Source organism: Schistocerca piceifrons, chromosome X, assembly GCF_021461385.2.
Source record: "Schistocerca piceifrons isolate TAMUIC-IGC-003096 chromosome X, iqSchPice1.1, whole genome shotgun sequence".
NCBI lineage: Eukaryota > Metazoa > Arthropoda > Insecta > Orthoptera > Acrididae > Schistocerca > Schistocerca piceifrons.
In genome coordinates this window covers 547,446,132-547,469,843 of record NC_060149.1, presented here as the reverse complement: position 1 = coordinate 547,469,843, position 23,712 = coordinate 547,446,132, and the positions used below count along the sequence as shown (strand labels likewise).

Genomic DNA, 23,712 nt, shown 5'->3' with positions numbered 1-23,712 from the left:
AAATATTTATTTACTTCGTAAATTTTGATTCGCTAAAACTAAAATTCTCTCTCTCCCCATAGGGTGGGGTTTGAGAGAGAGGAATTACAGTTTTACAGATGTAGCCCCAAATACTGTATTAATTTTTTCAGCAGATTCGGATAAGTTTTGTCTGTTTCGTGGTCATGAGGCCACACAACTTTTAATTATCAAACAAATCATCTGACTAGCTAACTAACTAATCAAACATCCTACGTACTAACGAGTGAACTCGTTAACTAAAAAACTAACTGACTCACGAACCTAATTTTTTATTAGATTTGGAGTAATCACTCTTTTTGTCGAGAAGTCTCACAACTGGGGTGCTTCCGTAATTTGAGTCTTTTTGCTTCGGGTGGAAAAACGTAGAAAACGACATTCATAAATTTATTGACTTAAATCACATTGCTCACATCTTCATTTTATTTCGGAATATCGCGGCTGTTACGTCGTTTATATTTTTAGAATTATGAACGTTAATCGATATTCCACTTAGCACTGATCGATAATCAGTGCTCTTATCCAGCCCTTCATGAGCGGCGTAATGTTTCGGAGTGCCGCCGATAGGTAACGCAGGGACGAGAAATTCGCCCTTTCTCGTAATAAGACTGGGCTTTATAAATTATGAGTATTAATGTAATAAACGCACTGTAAAGGTTTTCAGAAATTACTGCAACCAGTCGCCTTTTATGTAGATGTATTTTATTTAACCATGACCGGTTTCGAGCTGCCTAGCAACTCATCATCAGATAGTATATACATTTAGTGCTTTTTTGTACCCATTGTGTGGGTGGTTGAGTATCTGTGGCTAGACAGAAACGAGAACAAATAATCGCTACATGTGGTACAGTAACACGAAATATTTACAGCATAATTTATGTTTAACGTATAAGAGCAAATAATCCCTACATGTGGTACAGTTACACGAAATATTTACAGTTTAATTTACGTTTTAAGGTGTTACTTACAGATAAATCTTTCTGCAGGTATATATATCTCTTTTAGGACGTATTTTTGAAACCATTGTGTCTTGTTTTCCACAATTTCACAAGTTAAAACTTTCACTAGATGTATATTACTTTTATGAGGCACTGTTGGAAACATATATCTTGTTTTTCGTACACATCGCTGAACACACTTAGCCACAGATACGAATACAGGATTTACACATTATAAACAAGCCAAAGATTGCAATATAACTACAGTATCAAAGATTTCAAGTTGACCAGAGGCATTATTAGTCATCACACACACTGACAAGAGATTTGTCTTTATTACATAGAAAATAAATGTAAATTAGCTTAAACTAGTAAAATGTTTATTTATAAATTAACTGTGCAATTTTAACAGGTATATAAAACTAGATTTTTTTACATTATATTTCAGTTACATTTAAGATTATTGGTATTGAGAGTATTATGACAGCTAATTTCTTGCTCCTTCCATTGGCTGATCTTGGCATATGATGTCTGGGATGAGAGGTTGATGGTTAACTTGAAATAATAAGTAATGCTGGTACTTGAAAGGGTGTGGAAAAGGAGTTGGCGGTGGGGGGGGGGGGTGGGGGGGGGGGGTGGGGGGTGTATAGGAAAAAGGAGAGGGGGGGGTTGAGAGGGTGATGTGGAGAGAGAAGAGAGCTGAAGGGGGGGGGCAGAAGTGGTACAAGCTTTTATGTGTGTGTGTGGGGGGGGGGGGGGCATTTTGTTTCTGAATGACTGTTTAGTTTTTTAAGTTCAAAGAATCCTTAAAATTCTGAAAGAAGGAGTTATTCGCCAATTCTGTCTGCTCATTTAAAATGGTATGTGGGGAATTATGTTTGTGGGTAAAAATCTCTAATTGTTGGAGAAGATCCATCTTGAATCCCTTGTCTACAGTGTGTAGGATTTGAAGGTTAGTTTTAATGTCTGTTATGGAATGTTTATTATCTGCTAGATGGGTAGCAAAAGTGGATCTATTTAAGTTGTTTAGGCGAAGTGCATCAGTGTGCTCTTTGTATCGGATCTCAAAATTTCTACCTGTTTGCCCTATGTAGTAGCAGGAGCAGCTGTCACATCTTAATTTATATATACCAGATTTTTGGTAGGGTGTGCTGGCTCTTTTGGTGTTGTGGACTATTTTGTTCTGTATTTTGTTGTTAGTGTGAAAACTTATTTTGACATTATGTGGTTTGAATAGCTTAGCAAGTTTGTATGAGATATTGCCGAGAAACGGCATACAAACGAATTTGGTTTCTTCTGCTACTGAGGTCTGGCTTGCTGGTTTTGCTTTGTTAGATATAATGTTTTTATCTAATTTTTCAATTATGCTTGGGTCATAAGCATTGTTTGATGCTATTGTTTTTAATATATTGATTTCATTAATTTTTGCAGTAGGATCAGCTTGAATCTTGTTGATACAGTTAAGTGCTGATTTGAAAAAAGCTAGTTTATGCTGATTTGGGTGGCATGATGTATTGTTTATTATGACATCTGAAGTGGTGGGTTTCCTATATATCTGAAATTTATGTTTGTTGTTGTGATGTGTTATGTTTAGGTCAAGAAAATAGATACCTTTTTGGGTTTGGTGTTCTACTGTGAACTGTATTTTGGGGTGAACATTATTAAGTTTACCAGCTAAGGCCTCAATTTCAGTGGCTGTTCCATCATATAACAACAGTGTGTCATCAACATATCGTTTATAATAAATGATTTTGTCTGTTTCTATTGGGTTTGCTTTAAAGAATTTAATTTCGAGATCATTAATGTAGATGTCAGCAAGAAGGCCAGCTAGACTACTGCCCATTGCTAGACCATCATGTTGAATATATATTTTGTTGTTGAAGGTGAAGTAATTGTGGGACAGCACTAATTCAAGTAAATCCATCAGCTCACAGATTTCCATGTCACTTAACTTTTTATGTTGTAATAAGTTATTTTTTATTATACGAAGTGTGTCTATTATAGGTATGTTTGTGTACAGGTTGACAATATCAAGGGATGCAAAGTTAGCTGCATTGGGAATGGAAATTTCTCTGATACTGTCAATCAAATCATAGGTGTTTTTTATGGAATAATTGGTTGGGAATGTATAATATTTCTTGAGTATTTCATGCAGTTTTTTAGTCACTTTGTACCCTGGGCTATTTATGGAATTCACAATCGGGCGTATCGGGTGTCCATCTTTATGAATTTTAGGTTGTGATCTAAGCTTTGGTGCTGTAGGGTTCATTATAACACATTGTTTGGCTTCAATGGATGTCAGCAGAAAGTTACAATTTTTTAACATGTCTTTTATTTTAGCTTGGTATTTGGGAGTGGGGTCAGATTTCAACTCAGTTATGTTGTTATTCTTGAAAAATTCTAGGGTTTTCTTAATGTAATCAGACTCGTACATTATCACGGCTGTGCTGCCTTTGTCAGATTTAACAACAAGGGCACTACTGTTTGTTAGCTTTTTGTTAATTTGTTTCAGTGTTGCAGATTCATCATGTTTATTACTATGGAGCCTTTGTGCATCTATGGTTTTCTTTATTATTTTGTTTGCATCATGGGCTAGAGCATTTTGATCATTCTGATCTAGTTTTGATGCTATACATGCTATTTTGGTGTTAGTTATTAGGTCTTTAACACTGTTGTAATCAAGTTTTGTGGCAATATTATGTTTAAGTCCCTTATTTAACAAATTTAATTCTGTGCTATTGAAATTAATGCTTGTTGTGTTAACTACTCTCTCAAAGAATTTATGTTGCACGGGAGGGCATTCATTTGGTGGAATGGGGGATTTTTTGGCAATCAGGAGTGAGAGCTTTTCTTTTTGTTTATGTGCAATTTTCAACATCTCTTTATCCACATTTAGTTGGGTTAGATCTAAGAAATTCGTGATTTGGCAGTAATTTCTGAAAACCTTTTCACACCACAGTCGCAGTGTTCCACATCCACAATGGATAAAAGTCTTATAAACGCACTGTATCTTTTACCCGTCTGATCATTCTGACAGCAATACATCGTTTATAACGATTGTCTTTTGGGTGACTTATGTTTGATACCTTGTGTGACAGCGTTCGCGGCGTTTGCTCGCGGTAGCGTTCTCGCTTCCCGCGCCCGGTGTCCCGGGTTCGATTCCCGGCGGGGTCAGGGATTTTCTCTGCCTCGTGATGACTGGGTGTTGTGTGATGTCCTTAGGTTAGTTAGGTTTAAGTAGTTCTAAGTCCTAGGGGACTGATGACCATAGATGTTAAGTCCCATAGTGCTCAGAGCCAGCCCGTTTGCTCGCTACCAGTCCCGGTTGACGCGGAGTTAGTATTGCTAGGCGGAATTACGCCGAGCGGGCTGCGTCTCGCTCATAGAAATTCTAACTCTGCTTTTCTCGACGCCCCTTATCTTTCCTCTCTAGAGATTAACGGGTGGCATATGTCATTATGAATTATCTTTCTGTGGAAGAAAAAATTAAGAGGGTGTACATTTATGGAGAAAGTGGGAGAAATTTTGACGATGCAGTCGCGCTTTATGCGCAGCGTTTTCCTGGCCAAGTACGTCCACAGTCCTCTTTTGTTCGATTTATTAAACAATGTACTGCAGAAGGTAGAGTGAATCAGAAAAAAGAACCCGTGCAGCTACTGTTTATGGAGAGAACAATCAAGTGGCAGTCCTAACTGCTGTGGCTCAGAATCCACATGCGAGCACAAGAGACATATCAAGGCAATCAGGAATTTCACACATGAGTGTTTGGAAAATCCTGATGCTCCACAAGTGTCATCCATACCATGTATCGATGCATCAGGAACTACATGGCGATGACTTCCAAAACCGTCTAACGTTGTTTCAATGGGCAGTTCAGCGGATGTAAACAAACCAAAACTTTTTTGCCAGAGTACTTTTCTCCGATGAGGCAACATTCACGATCCACGGCGAAGTTAATGGCTATAACATGCATTACTGGAGTGAACAGAACCTACATTGAATTCGAAAAGTCAACCATCGGCGACCTTTGTCAGTTAATGTTTGGTGTGGTATAATTGGCGATAAACTGATCGGTCCATATTTTATCAACGGTAATTTGAGCAAAACTTATCCGAATCTGCGGAAAAAATTAATGCAGTATTTGGGTCAACATTTGTAAAACTCTAATTCCTCTCACGGGCGCAGGTTCGAATCCTGCCTCGGGCATGGATGTGTGTGATGTCCTTAGGTTAGTTAGGTTTAAGTAGTTCTAAGTTTTAGGGGACTGATGACCTTAGAAGTTAAGTCCCATAGTGCTCAGAGCCATCTAACTCCTCTCACTCAAACTCCACCCTATGGGGAGAGAGGGAGAGTTTTAGTTTTAGCGAATCAAAATTTACGAAGTAAATAAGTATTTTTTATTTATCCGTAACCATTTTCCACGCAAAAATGAGAACATGGATTTCTTGATTACAGTGCCAATTACCAAAAATCAAAACAAATGTTTAAGACAAAATTTACGTAGTTTTTTATGTAGAATCTGATTCTGCAATAAAAAGTGGGGGTTCCCATTTGAAATTTTAAAGTTGCCTCCCGCCCCACCCCCAGCACCAGCAGATGCCCCCTCGAAAATAATCAGCTTTGAATTCTACACATTTTTTCGCGTAAAGCTTATTTTTCGAGTTATTCTGCTTTGTCAACTTAAATTTTACACCCTGTATACCAATCATAGATGTATGAGACTTGAGCATTTGATGAAAATGCAAAATTGGCCCCACCCATCCAGGAGGGCTGGTTACGGGGTGGCCAGTTGTATCACTGACAGATGTCCCCTTTACTAACATTAATTTTTCCACCTAGAATATTTTTTTCGTTCGATTCGTCGTCTTCGAGATTTAGTTGTCTCATGTTCAAACACTGTGTATATACCATTTTTACTATTTTTGTTATTATAATTATTATATATGGCTTTTGTATCATGAAAACTACTGTCGACTCAGTAAGGATTTCTGGTTGGATGTTTGAAAGTGTCTTAACGCCCTAATCTTGCCAGATGAAATAAATGCATAAATAAATAAATAATCATTTATTCCACCTCCATTTCCAGTGAGTTCTCTAAACCATCGTTTCCCTACACAGGTAGAATCCTATACGCTTCCTACCACCTGCATTCCGCCTCTAGACTCTTCCCAGTATTCATCCCACCTCCTTTCTAATGTCACATAACCTCCCATTCCATCTGAATCAGAATCCCTCTAATAGAAAATATTACAGCGCCATCATCCACACAGATTTGAAGGACACGCGCATCACCTCCTAAAGACGAGATCATAATTTTTCGAATCAATATCTATTATTTATATTTTTTAATTGTATTAATCAACGGCTAAACAGCGGAAACAAGGCCACAGCCAACCCCTTCCTCCTCCTCTGTTGGAGAGCTTTAAATAACGAATAACAAAGAAAATGTGTGCATATAGAAGGCAGTTGGCGGGCTACATCCGTCTATACATTCATTCATACATACATACATACTCCGCAACCCACCACACGGTGGTTGGCGAAGCGTACCTTGAACCACTGCTAGACATTTCCTTTCCTTTCCACTTGCTAATAGAGTCAGAGAAAAGCAACCGAGTTTATGCTTCCTCACGAGCCCTGATTTATCTTGTCTTCGTGGTCCTTCCGCGAGATGTATGTTGTTGGCAGTAGAGTTGTTCTGCTGTCTACAAGTGCTGGTTGTCTAAATTTTCTTAATAGTGTTTCGTGAAAAGCCGCTCGACCAATACTAAATAATATATCGCGCAACTGTTCTGTATGCAGTTTTGTTTATAGTCTAGCTACACTTTCTTAGAGTTTTCTCAATAATCCGGCGTTAACCAGTAAAGTGTATCCGCTTCAAATTATGCTAAAATGTTGGCCGCAAGGGACCTGAATTCTGTCGTCTGGCAGCGTGCATTGTTGAGCAACATATCTTACCACCGCCACCAAGGCCGTTGTGGAAACCATTAGACTCAACAATCATTTTCAACTCCCACGTATTGTACGTAATCTGGAGTATAACGGCTGCGTTAGTGACATTTTAGGACCCTATGTACAGTTTATCCATTTACATTTACACTATCTGATCGAAAGTATCCGAAATCACTTATGTACCGCGGAACTCACCACTAGATGCCACGAGAGATGGACCCACTAGTATGGAGGGAGACGGGAAGTATTACACATACATGCAACCATTACGCTTCCCATACCTCTTCCTGTTCACTCACACAACCCAAATTCACTCACATTTAATTTTATTTTATTTCGCAAGTTATCATTATCTCCGTTCCTCATATTTATTTCTTTTACATTCGGCAATTTTATGTTAACACCATTATTTTTTTGTAAATGAGAAATATTAAGTGTTGAATCGGTTGCTGTGGGAGATCGGAAGCGACACAAGCAAGGAAGGAGAGAAGTTGCGATGGCCAGTGACAGGAATACAAATCAACTGTACAACATATTTCAAGTTTAATATAACTCTTTGTTTCTAAAAAGAAAATAAATATAACATAATTTGAGGTGCTACTTGTGCCTCCTACAAGCAATTTCTGTTCCCGGCTACCACTCGCAGAACGCAGGCTATCAGCTTCCAGGTTGCTCTCGAAGTCTGCAACCGAACTGGGCCCGAGCAGCGAACGGCGACTGATTCGACGCGCGGATTAGCGCCTTCTTGATGCCGTTTCGCGGGCTGTGCTGGTCAGTGTGCAGTCGATGCGTTAGGACTGCACGTTAACACCCGTTTAATCTCTTGTTTCGTATAATCAAAACGAAGCAAGCATACAAAATAATGTAAATGCACTTACCACACGGCTCTGAAACAAAATCACCAACTGCGAATGGCAAATGTACACCTCAGAACAATCGCCCTTCGCGCTAAGAGGAGGGAATGAAAAGCGCAGTAAAATAATGTGTTGTCAATAGAGAAGTAGTAATAGCTGAATGAGGCTCTCAGGAGGGCACAGTGAATTCGAACGTGGACATGCTACTGGATGTCAACTGAGTAGCGCTAGACCTCATGTACTGACGGGTAGGTACCGTTGACGATTGTGGAGGGTGGTTAGAAAATCGCATAAAATCAGAGAAAGGAATCACTCGTGGGTTACAAAGTGCCACCAGCAGTCCACTTAGCACAATCTACACTGAAGTGCCAAAGAAACTGGTATTGGCATGCGTATTCAAATACAGAGATATGTAAGCAACCGGAATACGGCGCTGCGGTCGGCAACGCCTGTATAAGACAACCGAGTATCTGGTGGAGTTGTTAGGACGGTTATTGCTGCTACAATGGCTGGTTATCAAGATTTAAGTGAGTTTGAACCTGATGCTATAGTCCGCGCAAGAGCGAGGGGACACAGTCTCTTCGAGGTAGCGATGAAGTGGGGATTTTCCCGTACGACTATTTCACCAGTGCACCGAGAATATCAGGAATCCGGTAAACATCAGATCTCCGACATCGCTGCGGCCGGAAAAAGATCCTGCAGGAACGGGACTAATGACAACTGAAGACAATTGTTCAACGTGACAGAAAAGCAACCCTTGCGCAAATTTCTGCAGATTTCAGAGCTAGGTCATCAACAAGTGTCAGCGTGCGAACCATTCAACGAAACACCGTCGACATGGGCTTTCGGAGCCGAAGGCCTACTCATGTACCCTTGATGACGGTGCGACACAAAGCTTTACGCCTCGTCTGGGCCCTTCAACACCAAAATTCGACTGTTGATGCCTGGAAACATGTTGCCTGGTCGGACGAGTCTCGTTTCAAAATGTATCGAACGGATGGACGTGTACGGGTATGGAGACAACCTCATGAATCAATGAACCCTGTATGTTAGCAGGGGACTGTTCAAGCTGGTGGAGGCTCTGTAGCGGTGTGGGGCGTGTGCAGTTGGAGTGATATGGGACCCTTGATACGACTCTGACAGGTAACACACACGTAAGCATCCTGTCTGGTAACCCTCATCCATTCATGTCCATTGTGCATTCCGACGAACTTGGGCAATCCCAGCAGGTCAATGCAACATCCCACACGTCCAGAATTGCTACAGAGTGGCTCCAGGAATACTCGTCTGAGTTTAAACACTTCCGCTCGCCACCAGACTCCCTAGAGATGAACAATATTGAGCATATCTGGAATGTCTTGAAACGTGCTGTTCGGAAGAAATCTCCACCCCCTCGTTCTCTTACGGATTTATGGCCAGCCCTACAGGATTCATAGCGTCAAATCCCTCCAGCACTACTTCAGGCGTTAGTCGAGTCAGTGCCACGTCGTGTTGCGGCACATCTGCAATCCCGCCGGGGCCCCACGCGATATTAGGCAGATGTACCAGTTTCTTTGGTTGTTCAGTGTATATCTACATCTACATACAAACTCCGCTAGCCACCGTGTGGTGCTTGGCGGAAGGTAGCCTGTATCACTACTAGTCATTCCTTTTCCTGTTCCATTCGCAAACAGAGCTGCGCGCGGAGTGGCCACCCGGTTAGAGGAGCCATGTCACTAATTGCGCGACCCCTCCCGCCGGAGGTTCCAGTCCTCCCTAGGGCATGGGCGTGTGTGCTGTCTTTAGAGTAAGTTAGTTTAAGTAGTGTGTAAGTATAGGGACCGATGACCTTAGCAATTGGGTCCCTTAGAAATTCACACATACCTTCTTCTTCGCAAACAAAGCGAAGGAGAAATGACTGTCCGTCTCCATACGAGCCTTACTTAATCTATCTGATCTTATATTCGCTGTCCGTAAACTAAATGTACGTTGGCGGCAGTAGAATCGTTCTGCAGTCAGCCTAAAATGCCAGTTCTCTACATTTTCTCACTTGTACTCCTCGAAAAGAACGTCACCTTCCCTCCAGTGATTCTCATTTGAGTTCCTGAAGCCTCTCCATAGTACTTGCGTGTTGTTCAAACCTACTGGCGAGAAAAGGAGCAGCCTGCCTCTGAATTGCTTCGATGTCTTTCTTTAACGCGTCCTGGTACAGATCCCAAACGCTCTATCAGTTCCCAAGAACAGGTCGCACTAGCGTCCTATATGCAGTCTCCGTTATAGATGGACGACTCTCTCCTAAAATCCTCTCAATAAACAGAAGTCGACGATTCGTCTTCTCCACTACAGTATTTACAGGCTCATTCCATTTCATATCGCTTTGCAATCTTACATCTAGGTATTTAATCGACGTAACTGCACCAAGTAGCACATCTGAAGCTGTAATCGAATGTTATGAGTTCGTTTTTCCTATTCATCTACATTAACTTATATTTTTCTACATTTAATTGCCATTCATGTCACCATCTAGAAATATTTTCTAAGTCATCTTGTATCCTTCTACAGACACCCAACACCACCTTACCATACACTACAGCAGTAGTAGGGCAAGGGCAGCACAGCCCCACTCTGCATTGTTGCCAAATTTATTCAAGATGGCGGATCCAAGATGACGGCGATAGAAGTAGTAACGTCGCAATGACGTCAGGGTAGGAAGTTCAAATTCTGGCGGGAATATAGGTCAATTGGGCTACATTCACTAACCTAAGAAAATGGCAGGGAAATTTTTGTGGGAAGTTCAAATTTTCACGGGAAGTTCAGATACAGATTCCACTAACCTAAGAAAATGGTGGAAAAGTTTTGGCGTGAAAATAGGTCAATAGTGCGACCTCCATTAACCTAAGTCATCCAGCCACAGTGTCTTCCTTGGAATTGGCGGGAAAAGGACTCACTCCGAGCTGGGCTGCTGGATACGATGCTCGTAAGTCTATTTTGCATGCTGTTTATTTAAACAATTTGAGTTGTCATAACCAGTGGTTCCTTCCAGCGTGTTCACTATGAGGTCCGGAGTCCAACTGCCCTAGTAAACAGTGCCGCCATCAGAGGGCACTGTCATCCCTCTGTGACATAATTCAAGATGGCGCTCTCGAGAATAACGGTGGGAACCAATAGAAACCCTGAATCCAGTCACGTGTTAGACTTCAGGCAGTAGTATGGTGGTATCTGCTAACATCATTGGTGGGGGTATAGGGCAGGCTCAGCAGCTTTGTGACCTCAGGCTCCCTCAGTCAGCCAGCAGCAGGAAAAGAAGTTATAGTCCAAATATTATTCTTATTAATATCATCATTATTTTTCAAGGTTACACCTATAATGATGATATTGACATGTGTAATACATTGGCTGTAACGAGAGAGGTATGAAATAAAGCACAAACACAGTTTGACATTATATAATACATTCATTATTTGTTTAAATATCATACATTGGATGCATTATTTCAAAAGAATCATCAGATTCTTTCTTTATCTTCTTCTTTACACCAGTACAGTATTTCCGAAACAAAACTTTTTGAAATGCAATAAATTCCGCACATACTTCCCTCAAGACAATGGGTGCCTCACAGTATTCGGGTTTTTCGCATGAAAATTTAATCTGTTTCTTTTTTGGTTATGCATTTATGTGCAAAAAAGGTTCTGCTCCAAACCCTATGCACATGTAAGAAGTTTACATCATTGTATGCAGAGTCTATGTTCAACAACCAATGACTCAATCTCTAGTGCAATGCATAGCGTAGTATCCAGAGTGTATTAGTTCAAACCTGAGGTGTCTCATAGATAAACACACTTGTCACCTGATTTCACACATAGTGCAGAGTCATCATACACTGTTCTAATAGATAGTGTCACACCAGTAAGGCAAATGTTGGGGCGATACAAGTTGGATAACACTCTGTAGCCACCTGCTGACTGATGTAGCACTCTGCATGACATATTTCGCCACAGTCGCACTCAGAAATAGTCACATTAGCACCCTTCATTGCATTTTCAATCTCTATTCTCATATGCAAGCCCCGGTCCTGATGTGCTTCTATAGCCACATTTACACGTTTCATTCCACTGACAGTTAAATTGTATGTAGAACGAAAAAGCATGTGTACACTTCATGCCTTGTTTTCCACAAGATCTGCACTCTGTGCCTGCACTAGCACGGGGATGTTTTGCTGAGATGGGTCATATGTCGGTGACCAGTACTGTCCTCCATCTTGATGTTGTTTGGGACCACCAGCAGCATTCGATGTGTTGGGAGCAGACCATGTGTCCTCATCACACAAATCAATGAGTGGGACAGACAACATCAGCTCCGTGTCCAGCTCCAGCAAGTGGGCTGTGTGCTCTAGACAATCCCATGTGGTCACTACAGGATCAGACACGCTGCTGCCGCAGGTCCACAGTTCCGTGCAGGTCTCGACAAGATGGCAGCTGAGGTTGCTGCAGGTCCAGGTGCAGCAGAGGTCGACATGTTGGCGCTCGACACTGCAGGCCTGGACGCATCGAGGGCTACTGCTGAACAAAGATGATAATAATGATTGTTCTAACCACACACAAAGATGTGATATGGGGTACTTACTTTTCCGTTTCTTCCTGCCCTAAGGGCTGTCTTGGATTGTGACTGCTGTTGACACTTCATGATTGTTCTTCTTCTTCATCTTCTTCTTCTCCTGCTGCTGCTGGCTAGCTCAGGGAGACTGAGGTGACAGAGCTGCTGAGCCTTCCCTATACCCCTGCCACTGACATTACCAGATACTGTTGACCTACTGGCCAATGTCTAACACGTGACTGGATTCAGGGTTCGTATTGGTTCCCACCATTTTCCCCAGACCGCCATCCTGGATTATGTCGAGGGAGGGATGACAGTGCCCTCTGGTGGTGGTACTGTGTACTAGGTCAGTTAGACTCTGGACCCCATGGTGAACACACTAAATGTAGATACTGCCTATGACAACTCAAATTCTATAAATAAACATTGCATGCAAGATAAAGACTTACATCCATCCTATCCATCAGCCCAGCACAGAGTGAGTCCTTTTCCCGCCAATTCCAAGGAAGAGGTGGTGGTTGGATGACTAAGGTTAGTACAGGTAGCCCAATTGACCCATTTTCCCAACAATATTTTCCTGCCATATTCATAGGTTAGTGGAAGTAGCCCAGCTTATCTATTTGCCCACCAAAATTTGGCAACAATGCAGAGTGGGGCCGTGCCACCCTTGCCCTTCTACTGCAGTACTAGGGCAACAAGGACATCACCCCACTCTGCATTGTTGCCAAATTTATTCAAGATGGTGGGTCCAAAATGGTGGTGTAAGATGTGGCAATGATGTCACGGTGGGAAGTTCAAATTTTGGCGGGAAAACAGGTCAATTGGGCTCCCTCCACTAACCTAACTCCCTCTCCTCCACTCTCCTCCCCCTCCACCCCAAGAAAATGGCAGAAAAAAGGTCATTTCGGCTACCTCCACTAACCTAAGCGAGTGGCAGCAAAAGTTTGGTGGGAAAACAGGTCAATTGGGCTACCTCCACTACCCTAAGTCACCCAACCACCACCTCTTCCGTGGAATTGGTGGGAAAAAGGCACAGTGGCGTCCAGTGCTGGAGAGGAAACAGTGTATTTCATTTGTTTTCGGTGGGAAGTTGGAACAATTTATTTAGGGATGGATTTCATATAGGTGCAAAAAGGGCTCACTATACTTTCAGCTACCTAGTTTCAACTACTTTTTCAAGATCATCTGACTACCGTCCGCCCCCAGTACCTGAGTGGTCAGTGCGACAGAATGTCAGTCCTAAGGGCCCGGGTTCGATTCTCGGCTGGGTCAGAGATTTTCTCTGCTCAGGGACTGGGTGTTGTGTTGTCCTAATCATCATCGTTTCATCCCCATCGACGCACAAGTCGCCGAAGTGGCGTCAAATTGAAAGACTTGCATCCGGCAAATGGTCTACCCGACGGGAGGCCCTAGCCACACGACATTTTTTTTTTATCCGACTACCCATTTTCACATCCAAAATACATACTCATGGATCAGTGTATAAGGGAATTACGATTTTTAGTAGATCAGTGAATGGATCATTTCTCCAGCCAGTAATTTGACAAATACAGAGAAGGTTTGTTTTTTAACTCCAGTGTATCTCTACATTTTTTACTGTAAACTACCTCTTTTATGGCTTTAACAATTAGTTCTGTTACTTCTGGCAGTTCTTCTAGACGAGAGCATTCGGGGAATTTAATTTTTCCTCTTATTTCCCGCATGACACTATTGTTATAACACACCATGTCCTCCTGGGTGTAGGTTGGTAGCTCTTTTGCTGCACATTATTGTGGATTTTCGGCATGGAAAATTCCACTTTGTATGGTAAAGCCACACGATTTTTATATTTCTTCGAAATAGTTTCCAGTGCTTCTTTGCTGTTTCCCCCCCGCCCCCTTCCCATATAGGAGAAAAGGCAGCTTCGCCTTGACAACATTTCTTGCAGCAATGAAATCGGAGAATTTACTACGTAGATAACAATTAAATGAGCCACCAAAGGCGGTGGTAAGTGGCCATATGTTAGAGTACTAACCGAAAACGACGGACTGGAGCATGTTTAAGGAACAAACCTTCTCTGTATATATCAAATTACTGGCTGGAGAAATAAATAGATGATTCAGATGTGGTTTTATGTTATTAGTTAGAAATTAAATTGGACATTATGAAAACTACACCTGACAAAAATAAGGAAAGGGTTGTTTTCTGTATGTAAATGTATATGTAAGAGTTAATAAAGATTAGACACTAGAATATTTGTTTGTCTTATTCGCTGATCTACCAAAAGTCCTAAGATATTTCCTATGTAGAGTGATCCATGAGTATGTATTTCGGGTGTGAAAATGGGTAATTGGCCGACCTTGAAAAAGAAGATAGCTGAAAGTATAGTGAGCCCCTTTTCGTACCTATATGAAATCCATCCCCAAATAAATTGTTCCAACTTCGCACTGAAAAAAAAGTGTACATTTCTTCCTCTCCAGCAGCTGGACGTAGACTTAGTCCTTTCCCTGCCAATTACTAGGAAGGAGTGCCGGTTGAATGCGTTAGGTTAGTGGATGTAGCTCAATTGACTTATTTTCCCAGTAAACGTTTCCCGCTACTTTCTTAGATTAGTAGAGGTGGCCCAGGTGGCCTTTCTTCCGCCATTTTCGGGGGGGGGGGGGAGGAAGCAGGAAGGGGGGAGAGGGGAGGGGAGGAGATGGGGTTAGGTTAGTGCATGGAGCCCAACTGACCTTTTTTTCCGGCCAAAATTTGAACTTCCCACCATGATGTCATTGCAACATTGTAACATCTATCGCCGCCATCTTTGATCTGCCATCCTGAATAACTTTGGCAACAATGCAGAGAGGGATGATGTCCTTGTTGCCCTACTACTCACAGAAAATCAGCAAACAGCCGCAGATTGCTGCTTATCATGTCCATCAGATCATTTATGTACCGTATATAGAAAATAATAGTGGTCCTATCACACATCCCTAGGGCACTCCTGACGATACCCTTGTATCTGCTGAACACTCTCTGTCGAAGACCACACGCTATGTTCTATTACTTAACAAGTCTTCGAACCATTCACCTATCAGGGTATCTATTCCATATGCTTGTACGTTTGTTGACAGTCTGCAGTGGGGCATCGTATCAAACGCGTTTCGGAAATCTAGAAATATCGATTCCGCCAGTTAGCATTATAGGATGTGAGAGAAGGGAAAGCTGAATTTCAGTCAAGCAATGTGCTGATTTGTGGACAGAAGCTTTTCTGTCTCAAGGAAATTTATAACATTCGAACTGAGAATATTCCGAATTCTGCAGCAAACTGATGTTACGGATATTGGTCTGTAATTTTGTGGATCCGTTCTTTTACCCTTCTTATAAACAAGAGTTACTTGCGCTTTTTCCAGTCGATTGGGAAACATGTAAACATTTGTAATTACAATGAAATGAATAGCCCTAGCTGCATACAGGCGTTGGTATAAGTCAATGGGGAGAGTTGAAAATGTGTGCCCTGTCCGGTACTCGAACCCGGGATCTCCTGCTTACATGGCAGATGCTCTATCCAGCTGAGCCACCGCGGACGCAGAGGATGGGGCGACTGCAGGGACTTACCACTAGCACGCCTCCCGTGAGACCCACATTCCCAACTTATTGTCCCGCACTATATTCTTAGTGCCCCTGCCCATTATACTCATTACTCGCGGCTTTTTGCCGATTCTCGTAAGAGTTCGATCACTGTTTGTGCATCCGCACAGAAGAAGATGGTCAAATGGCCGCTGATCCTTAACTATATATATTTATGAAGAAGGTATCTGTTCTTTCAGACATATCCGAAAGAACAGTAACCATCTTCATAAATATATGTAAACATTTTGTTCGAACGGTTAAGACTTATCCAGAATGAGATTTTCACTCTGCAGCGGAGTGTCCGCTCATAAGAAACTTTCTGGCAAATTAAAACGGTGTGCCGGACCGAGACTCGAACTGTGCCCTCAGATGGTAGAGCACTTGCCAGCGAAAGGCAAAGGTCCCGAGTTCGAGTCTCGATCCGGCACATAGTTTTAATCTGCCAGGATGTTTCGTTAAGATTTATGTTCAAAATTAACTTTAGTGTTCCAAATTTGATTGTACAGCATAACATGGTTAGCTGTTTCAATGTCTGGTTAGAAAGTACGTTTAGCGTAATCCAGGAATTGAAGGCAGAGGCGGGGAGAAAGGAAAAGAAAGGGAAGTAACTAATTATATCAGCTGCATCACGACTTCACTCAGGATCAGCGGCAAAGAGTGAGCATGTGTCGCGATCCAGTACTCGAATTCCGAATCTCCTGCTTACTATCCAGTTGAATTAACCACTGCGCCATCTGGACACAGTGTTTATTGCAAATACGTGAACTATCTCGGCGCACTTCCCGACCGACTCACATCCCCCCCCCCCCCCCCTCTTGCGCCTAGTATCCGCAGTCCCCGTCCATATCCTCCATGCTCGCTCATTTTAGTTTCTCGCTGGAGGGCATTCGCACTTAAGGTTGAGGATTCATTGTCCATCGAGGCGCATCAGTTATATGAATGTGTAGTGCCTGTTCTTTCGAACATGTCCGAAAGAACAAACACCACACATTCATTCAATGGATGTAATAGATTTCTGTTCACATTGTACCGGCCGTTGTGGCCGAGCGATTGTAGGCGCTTCAGTCTGGAACCGAGCTGCTGCTACGGTCGCAGGTTCGAATCCTGCCTCGGGCATGGATGTGTGTGATGTCCTTAGGTTAGTTAGGTTTAAGTAGCTCTAAGTTCTAGGGGACTGATGACCTCAGATGTTCAGTCCCATAGTGCTCAGAGCCATTTGAACCATTTGTTCACATTGGGATGCTTGATTTCTTGAATCCCACTGACTCTCATCATTGGGGTGCTTGATCTCTGTGAGTATTCGTGGACAATGTACCTTATCAGTTACTGTATTAATAATGGTTGTAGGGTGGCTACCGAAATCAAGCATTCCGATGGTTTAGTGACTAGCCACAATCAACCCCACAGGGAACAGAAAACTACTATACCGTACAAATAGCCTGCTTGCCAAAATTGTCCGTCCACATTACCCGCATTCGGGAGGACGACGGTTCAAACCCGTCTCCGGCCATCCTGATTTAGGTTTCCCGTTATTTCCCTAAATCGCTTCAGGAAAATGCCGGGATGGTTTCTTTGAAAGATCACGGCCGATTTTCTTCCCCATTCTTCCCTAATCCGAGCTCGTGCTCCATCTGTAATGGCCTCGTTGTTCACGGAACTGTAAACATTAATCTCCTCCTACTCCATATTACTTGTACTTTACAATCACATTTGCCACACTCAAATAACTTCTAAACATCAATATCAACCGCTAGAACGCAAAGGTTTACACTTACATCGTAAATGGCATGTAGACGCAAATGTGCAGGTTTTTAATTTAAAAAACTGGCACACTTGCTATTTGTCGATTACAGCGCCATCTACCACAAATGGATTAAACCGGACTCATTTTTTGGCCATAGAATCCGAATATACGATAAAAATGGGGGTTCACATTCTGAAAGTAGGAAGTTCACCCCGTCCACGCAGGAGGGGTGGTTAAGAAGTGGTCAGTTGCAGCACAGACATATGTACCCTTTACCAATATTAACTTCTCACACACAACATTTTTTCGTATTATGCGTCGTTTCTGATATATTTAGCACTCCGTCTTCAGGCCACAAGTGGCCCATCGGGACCATCCGACCGCCGTGTCATCCTCAGCCGAAGATTGTGGTAGGAGGGGCGTGTGGTCAGCACACCGCTCTCCCAGTCGTTAGGATGGTTTTCTTTGACCGAAGCCGCTACTATTCGGTCGAGTAGCTCCTCAGTTAGCATCATGAGGCTGAGTGCAGCCCGAAAAATGGCAACAGCCCATGGCGGCCTGGACGGTCACCCATCCAAGTACCAGCCACGCCCGACAGCGCTTAACTTCGGTTATCTGACGGGAACCGGTGTTTCCACTGCGGCAAGGCCGTTGCCTTTTTGATATATCTAGACGTCTCAAATTGAAACAAACACCCTGTTTATACACAGAATGGTCATATGGTCATAAACAGTCGGAAGAACTTGTAAGGGTTTTGCAGCGTTGTTTGTAAAAAAAAAAAAAAAAAAAAAAAATGTTCAAATGGCTCTGAGCACTAATGGAACTTAACATCTGAGGTCATCAGTCCCCTACAACTTAGAACTACTTAAATCTAACTAACCTAAGGACATCACACACATCCATGCCCGAGGCAGGATTCGAACCTGCGACCGTAGCGGTCGGGCGGTTCCAGACTGTAGCGCCTATAACCGCTCGGCCACTCTGGTCGGCGCTGAAATGTAATCTTTACATTAAAAAATTCGATACATTGCTCCGTTTCCGAGTTAATTAGCGTTAAATTTAGGCAATCAGGCCGTCCCTCCGTGTACAGTTAATGTCAGTTGTTCCCATAGTGTAGACGATTGCGCACGAGACGACTGGCTCGGGTTCGATTCTTACTATAGTCCCATCTCGTTTTTGTATCACTCTCTTGTTCGGCTATAGGAAACCAAACGACGCACAAGTTTGGCGACACTGCCTCTGGCGGCCGCTTGAATCTGCGCGCGCAACGGCCTGATTGACTAACGTCAATGGTAATTTTTTTCTTAAAAATTATTTGTCAGCACAACCTACCCTGCAACGTCCTGACAAGCTTTTCAGATTGTTTATAACCAGCCTGTATATTGTGAAAAGTAATAGTCATGTAACATTCGCCAGGGGTACGTCTGCAGATTTCTCGCCATTAAGAATGAAACACTGTTTCCTGGAAACTGTTTAATCAAGTCACAGAGCTGGTCTGAAATGAAATTCTGTTTCCTGGAAACTCTTTAATCCAGTCACGAAGCTGGTCTGATATTCCGTACACTCGTGTTTTGCTCATTAGGTAGCAGTGCGAACTGTATCGAACTCCTTCCGTAAATCAACGAACACGGCGTCAAACTGGGCGCCGGCAGAGGCACGCAGAGTAACGTGGCCGGTAGATGAGCCATCAGCAGGGCACGCGTGGGTAGAACGATAGTGATGGAGGTTGCGTGGGGAGCTACTGTTGGGAAAATACCGACCGCTGGAGGGGTAGTGCCGTTCCATACTGAAGTCTTTGCTCAGATTTTTGTAAGTGCCCACGCCCACTTCCGCATGGTGACCACTCAAAACGATCTCCTGGCACCCCTACGTTGGTTATTGTCTAAAAAAAATTCCGCTGAAAACGCAGCAATTTATTTTCGTCTCGGTTGTTACCCATTTATCTTACAGAGATGCGTCATGAGTGGCGTATTTTGAGTAATACCTACATTTCTCTCGTTACCATGTTAAAATTTGCTTCTTTTGCCGAAACACAGCGAAGTTTACACAATGTCACCTCACAAGCATGTTGTGCAGACGCAGTTGCGAGGGAATACTGAAACAGCGGTTTATTAAGTGTGTTAATTGAGAAGCTAATGAAAAGTAACGACAGCTTGTGGAAAAGCACATCCTTTGTACAAAAACGTGTAGCGTCTTCACTTACTTTTTTTTTACCCACATCATTTCTCGTTTTACCAGCTATCGATGGCCCTTAAAAATTACATTATTTCGTTGAAAAAGTCTGTAGTTATCGGAACGACCATATGGCAAAATGTTTTTCCTCTTTGCATACTGTCATTTGCCAAAATCTCGTTTCGATATCTGAAACCGTTTATGAAATATGAGGAATGTTGTAGATATTTCATTCTGGCTTTATCATTGGCGCGCGCGACAGCAACATACTGGGTGATCAAAAAGTCAGTATAAATTTGAAAACTGAATAAATCACGGAATAATGTAGATAGAGAGGTACAAATTGGCACACATGCTTGGAATGACATGGGGTTTTATTACAACCAAAAAAAATACAAAAGTTCAAAAAATGTCCGACAGATGGCGCTTCATCTGATCAGAAAAGCAATAATTAGCATAACAAAGTAAGACAAAGCAAAGATGATGTTCTTTACAGGAAATGCTCAACATGTCCACCATCATTCCTCAACAATAGCTGTAGTCGAGGAATAATGTTGTGAACAGCTGTGTAAAGCATGTCCGGAGTTATGGTGAGGCATTGGCGTCGGATGTTGTCTTTCAGCATCCCTAGAGATGTCGGTCGATCACGACACACTTGCGACTTCAGGTAACCCCAAAGCCAATAATCGCACGGACTGAGGTCTGGGGACCTGGGAGGCCAAGCATGACGGAAGTGGCGGCTGATCACACGATCATCACCAAACAACGTGCGCAAGAGATCTTTCGCGCGTCTAGCAATATGGGGTGGTTCTAATAAAACCTCATTCCAAGCATGTTTGACAATTTTTACCTCTCTATCTACATTATTCCGTGGTTTATTAAGTTTTCAAATTTATACTGACTTTTTGATCACCCGGTATATCGTACGCACCAAATATAAAATCATAACGACCCCTATTTTTCTTTGCAAACTTTTTCGAATTTCACGTAGTGTCTTAAATGTAGATATCACAATAACTATGACCATTAACGAAATAATGGTCACGTCATCATAAAGCTGACACACGAAGCTATAAGTACCGCAAAAATGAGATGCTTTCACAGAATATTTTCTGTAAAATCGTTTGCGCGTGCATTTAGATTCTGTCACCGCAGCGTGTCGCGGACCAGCCGAAAGCAGGCGAACAAGCAAGGCCTCTCCTTCCGAAAGGAGCCCAGCGCCTCAGTCGAAAACTGCGCACTGCGCATCAGCCTCCATATACTGCGCTGACCATATCTACTGGCTTTGTCTCTCGCGGTATATTAGACGAACGATCCACTCAATGTACAGGAATTAGAGTGGAAAGTGAGCGGCTATAGGCAGCAAGGAATTACTGATACCATTGCTTCGCTTCCCTGACAAATTGCCCGTATAACATGTCTTCGGCCACGGCAGTCCAGCAAGCAGCGTTGATGTCTGCGATCTCGCGTGGAAGGGATTACCTAACAGCATATCCAACCTCTTTTCGATTACCTGCCACGATGCTTAGAGTTATTGACTGCAGCACTCCTGGACGCTAGTTTTCTGCTATCAACCCGAGGAGCCGCTCTGTATGTGAACCCCGAGCGTCCTGCGGCGGTGGCGGCGAGTAGTCGCTGCGCGGCCACGCCTCTGCTCTCGCGCATGCGCAGTAGGACCAGCGCCGCGAAGGCTGGTGCGCGTCGCGACGGCGCCGTCATTGCTAGCTGCGAAGCCGGCGAGACAGGTCATAGCTGCGTCTGCTGCCATGGTGCCACCAGCATTCGAGGACGCCGGCAAACAGGCTGGCATCGCCGTATGGAGAATCGAGGTGAGTAGCGAGCTGTCACTAATGTTTAATAACAAAGCAGTTACGTAAAAGATGGAACATTTTTTTCTAGAATCAGGTGTTCACTGCTTCATTGAAGATCATTTCACTCGCGAGGTTGTCAAATATGTAATTAAAATTAGAATACTTCAAAAAATTACAGAAATGCTACATTGCTAAGAGGAAACATATTGCACGCTTCTGAATACCCAACAGTAATATGTAAATACTTAATTTCTGCACTAGATAAACTTTTTTTTTTTCATATATAGCACAACGCGTGTCGGGAAAGTCTCATTTTCAAGTGCTATGGAATTTACCGTAGCATTTGTTGTGTGTGTGTGTGTGTGTGTGTGTGTGTGTGTGTGTGTGTGTGTGTGTGTGCACTGTTCTGCTTCACTCACCCTGCAGACGTGTTTTTATGATCTTCAGTTATTGTGACTACTTCAGTATGCAGAAAATCGCACATATGCAAAACGTCGTCCACACTGTTTACTTTATGTTAAATCATAACATATTGTGATAAACAGTGTGAATGATGTTCTGCGTTTTTATGGACTTCTGCCTAGTGGAGACGGTACAGTAACGTAAGATCATATAAAGACGACACAGGGCAAGAGAAGCAGAACACCACACTTGCAGATATGACATCCAACACTAATGTGAATTTCTACAGTACTAAAAAATAGGAATGATTTCCAGAAACGCGTGACACTACCAATGAAAAACGTAAATGTTACAATAACGTACTGTTTTAAGTAATTGACAGTTCTAGGCTTCGGAAAAATACATTGTTTATAATAGATGAAGTAATGTTGCTCATATTATGCTTTAACCACGTTGCCGTCTTTTTCTCGCCGAAAAATTTCCAGAAAATGTCAAACGTATTGTAGGAATAAATCTGTCGTTCGTGACAATCCTACTCAATCCCTTCAGTTCCTGATCACAGAAACTGGGGCTGGGCTGTGAGAATTATATAAATAACAAATATACTAACTTAAATTGTTAAAGTTTGACGCATCATTTCACATTAATAGCCACTGTCGGAGAAATGCGTTGCATTGCGACAGCTCATCTTCTTTGAATTACCGTGCAGTCAATACAAAAAAGGAATTAATGTAGTATTTCGGTAAGGAAGTGCTGTTAGTTTGTATTCATAACACAAATGTAATCGTTGCTGGAAGAACCGCGGCAACACCCACTTGTGCAAGTCTTGTGTCCCTGACAAACTCAAGCGCGCTGCGATCCCAATGGTATCCTCTCTTGTTAATGTGTGTTGTGGATGACTGAGTCCCTGTAGTGTAAACTAGCACGCCTGTGGATGTAGCTGGCCTTGTTGTGCATTGTTGACAAATTACTTCGTATGACAGCCTGACATATCGTCCTCTTGTCAGTAAATGCTTTCCCACAATAAATATGCATCCGAAGAATAGGTTTGTTTCCGCAGCACAGGTGTTTACATCTTGTAAGGCCCTTTCCTATCTGTATACGCTAATATAACGATAACGCAACGCGTTAGTAAGCCACAGGTTGGGGAGAGCCAGCTAAATGCTCTGTTGTGCAACTGTGCGCACCACGCTGCAGATGTTTTGACATTTTAAGCTATTTAATTTGGCGAAATCACAGGTGCAACAATGGCTTCCGCTGCAATGTTTTCGTGTGTGTCTTCGCGTTACACTAAAATGGGGCACTGTACGGCATTCACGCAGCAAAACTGAGCAGAATTTAGCTGTTGAAATGAACATTTTTTTAGCACTGTCACTAAACATGAAGTGAGTTTGTCGCAACAATCCTATAGTCAGTCCGCAGTAGTAAACGTTTTATCAGACTAGAAAGATTGATTTACTTATAAGTCTTAGGATGTTTCAATCCATGTTTCCTCCATAACAGGTTTCTGTGTTAAGATTTTCCGAGTTATCGCATGTACAAATTAATTTAAATGGGAAATGTGGAACGTCTGCTGGCACAGTTTCGGCAGCCGAAATGTTTTTATAATTGATAAATAAAGTACGCCATACCATTGCTTCTTTTGGATACCTACC

General features: G+C 42.6%; 1 protein-coding gene and 1 pseudogene across 3 annotated transcripts in view; one reads left to right on the top strand and one right to left on the bottom strand.

The window, feature by feature from the left end:
• Positions 1–18,210: 18,210 nt before the first annotated feature.
• Positions 18,211–18,328, bottom strand: LOC124723452 (annotated as a pseudogene).
• Positions 18,329–21,567: 3,239 nt separating this feature from the next.
• LOC124721660 (gelsolin, cytoplasmic) overlaps positions 21,568–23,712 on the top strand; it is a 305,692-nt gene continuing 303,547 nt past the window's right edge. For all 3 annotated transcript variants that reach the window (XM_047246729.1, XM_047246728.1, XM_047246730.1), the window contains exon 1: positions 21,568–21,673. In XM_047246729.1, coding sequence (XP_047102685.1) covers positions 21,611–21,673 — 63 coding nt within the window. In that variant the 5' untranslated portion in view covers positions 21,568–21,610. The remainder of the gene's footprint in view (positions 21,674–23,712) is intronic.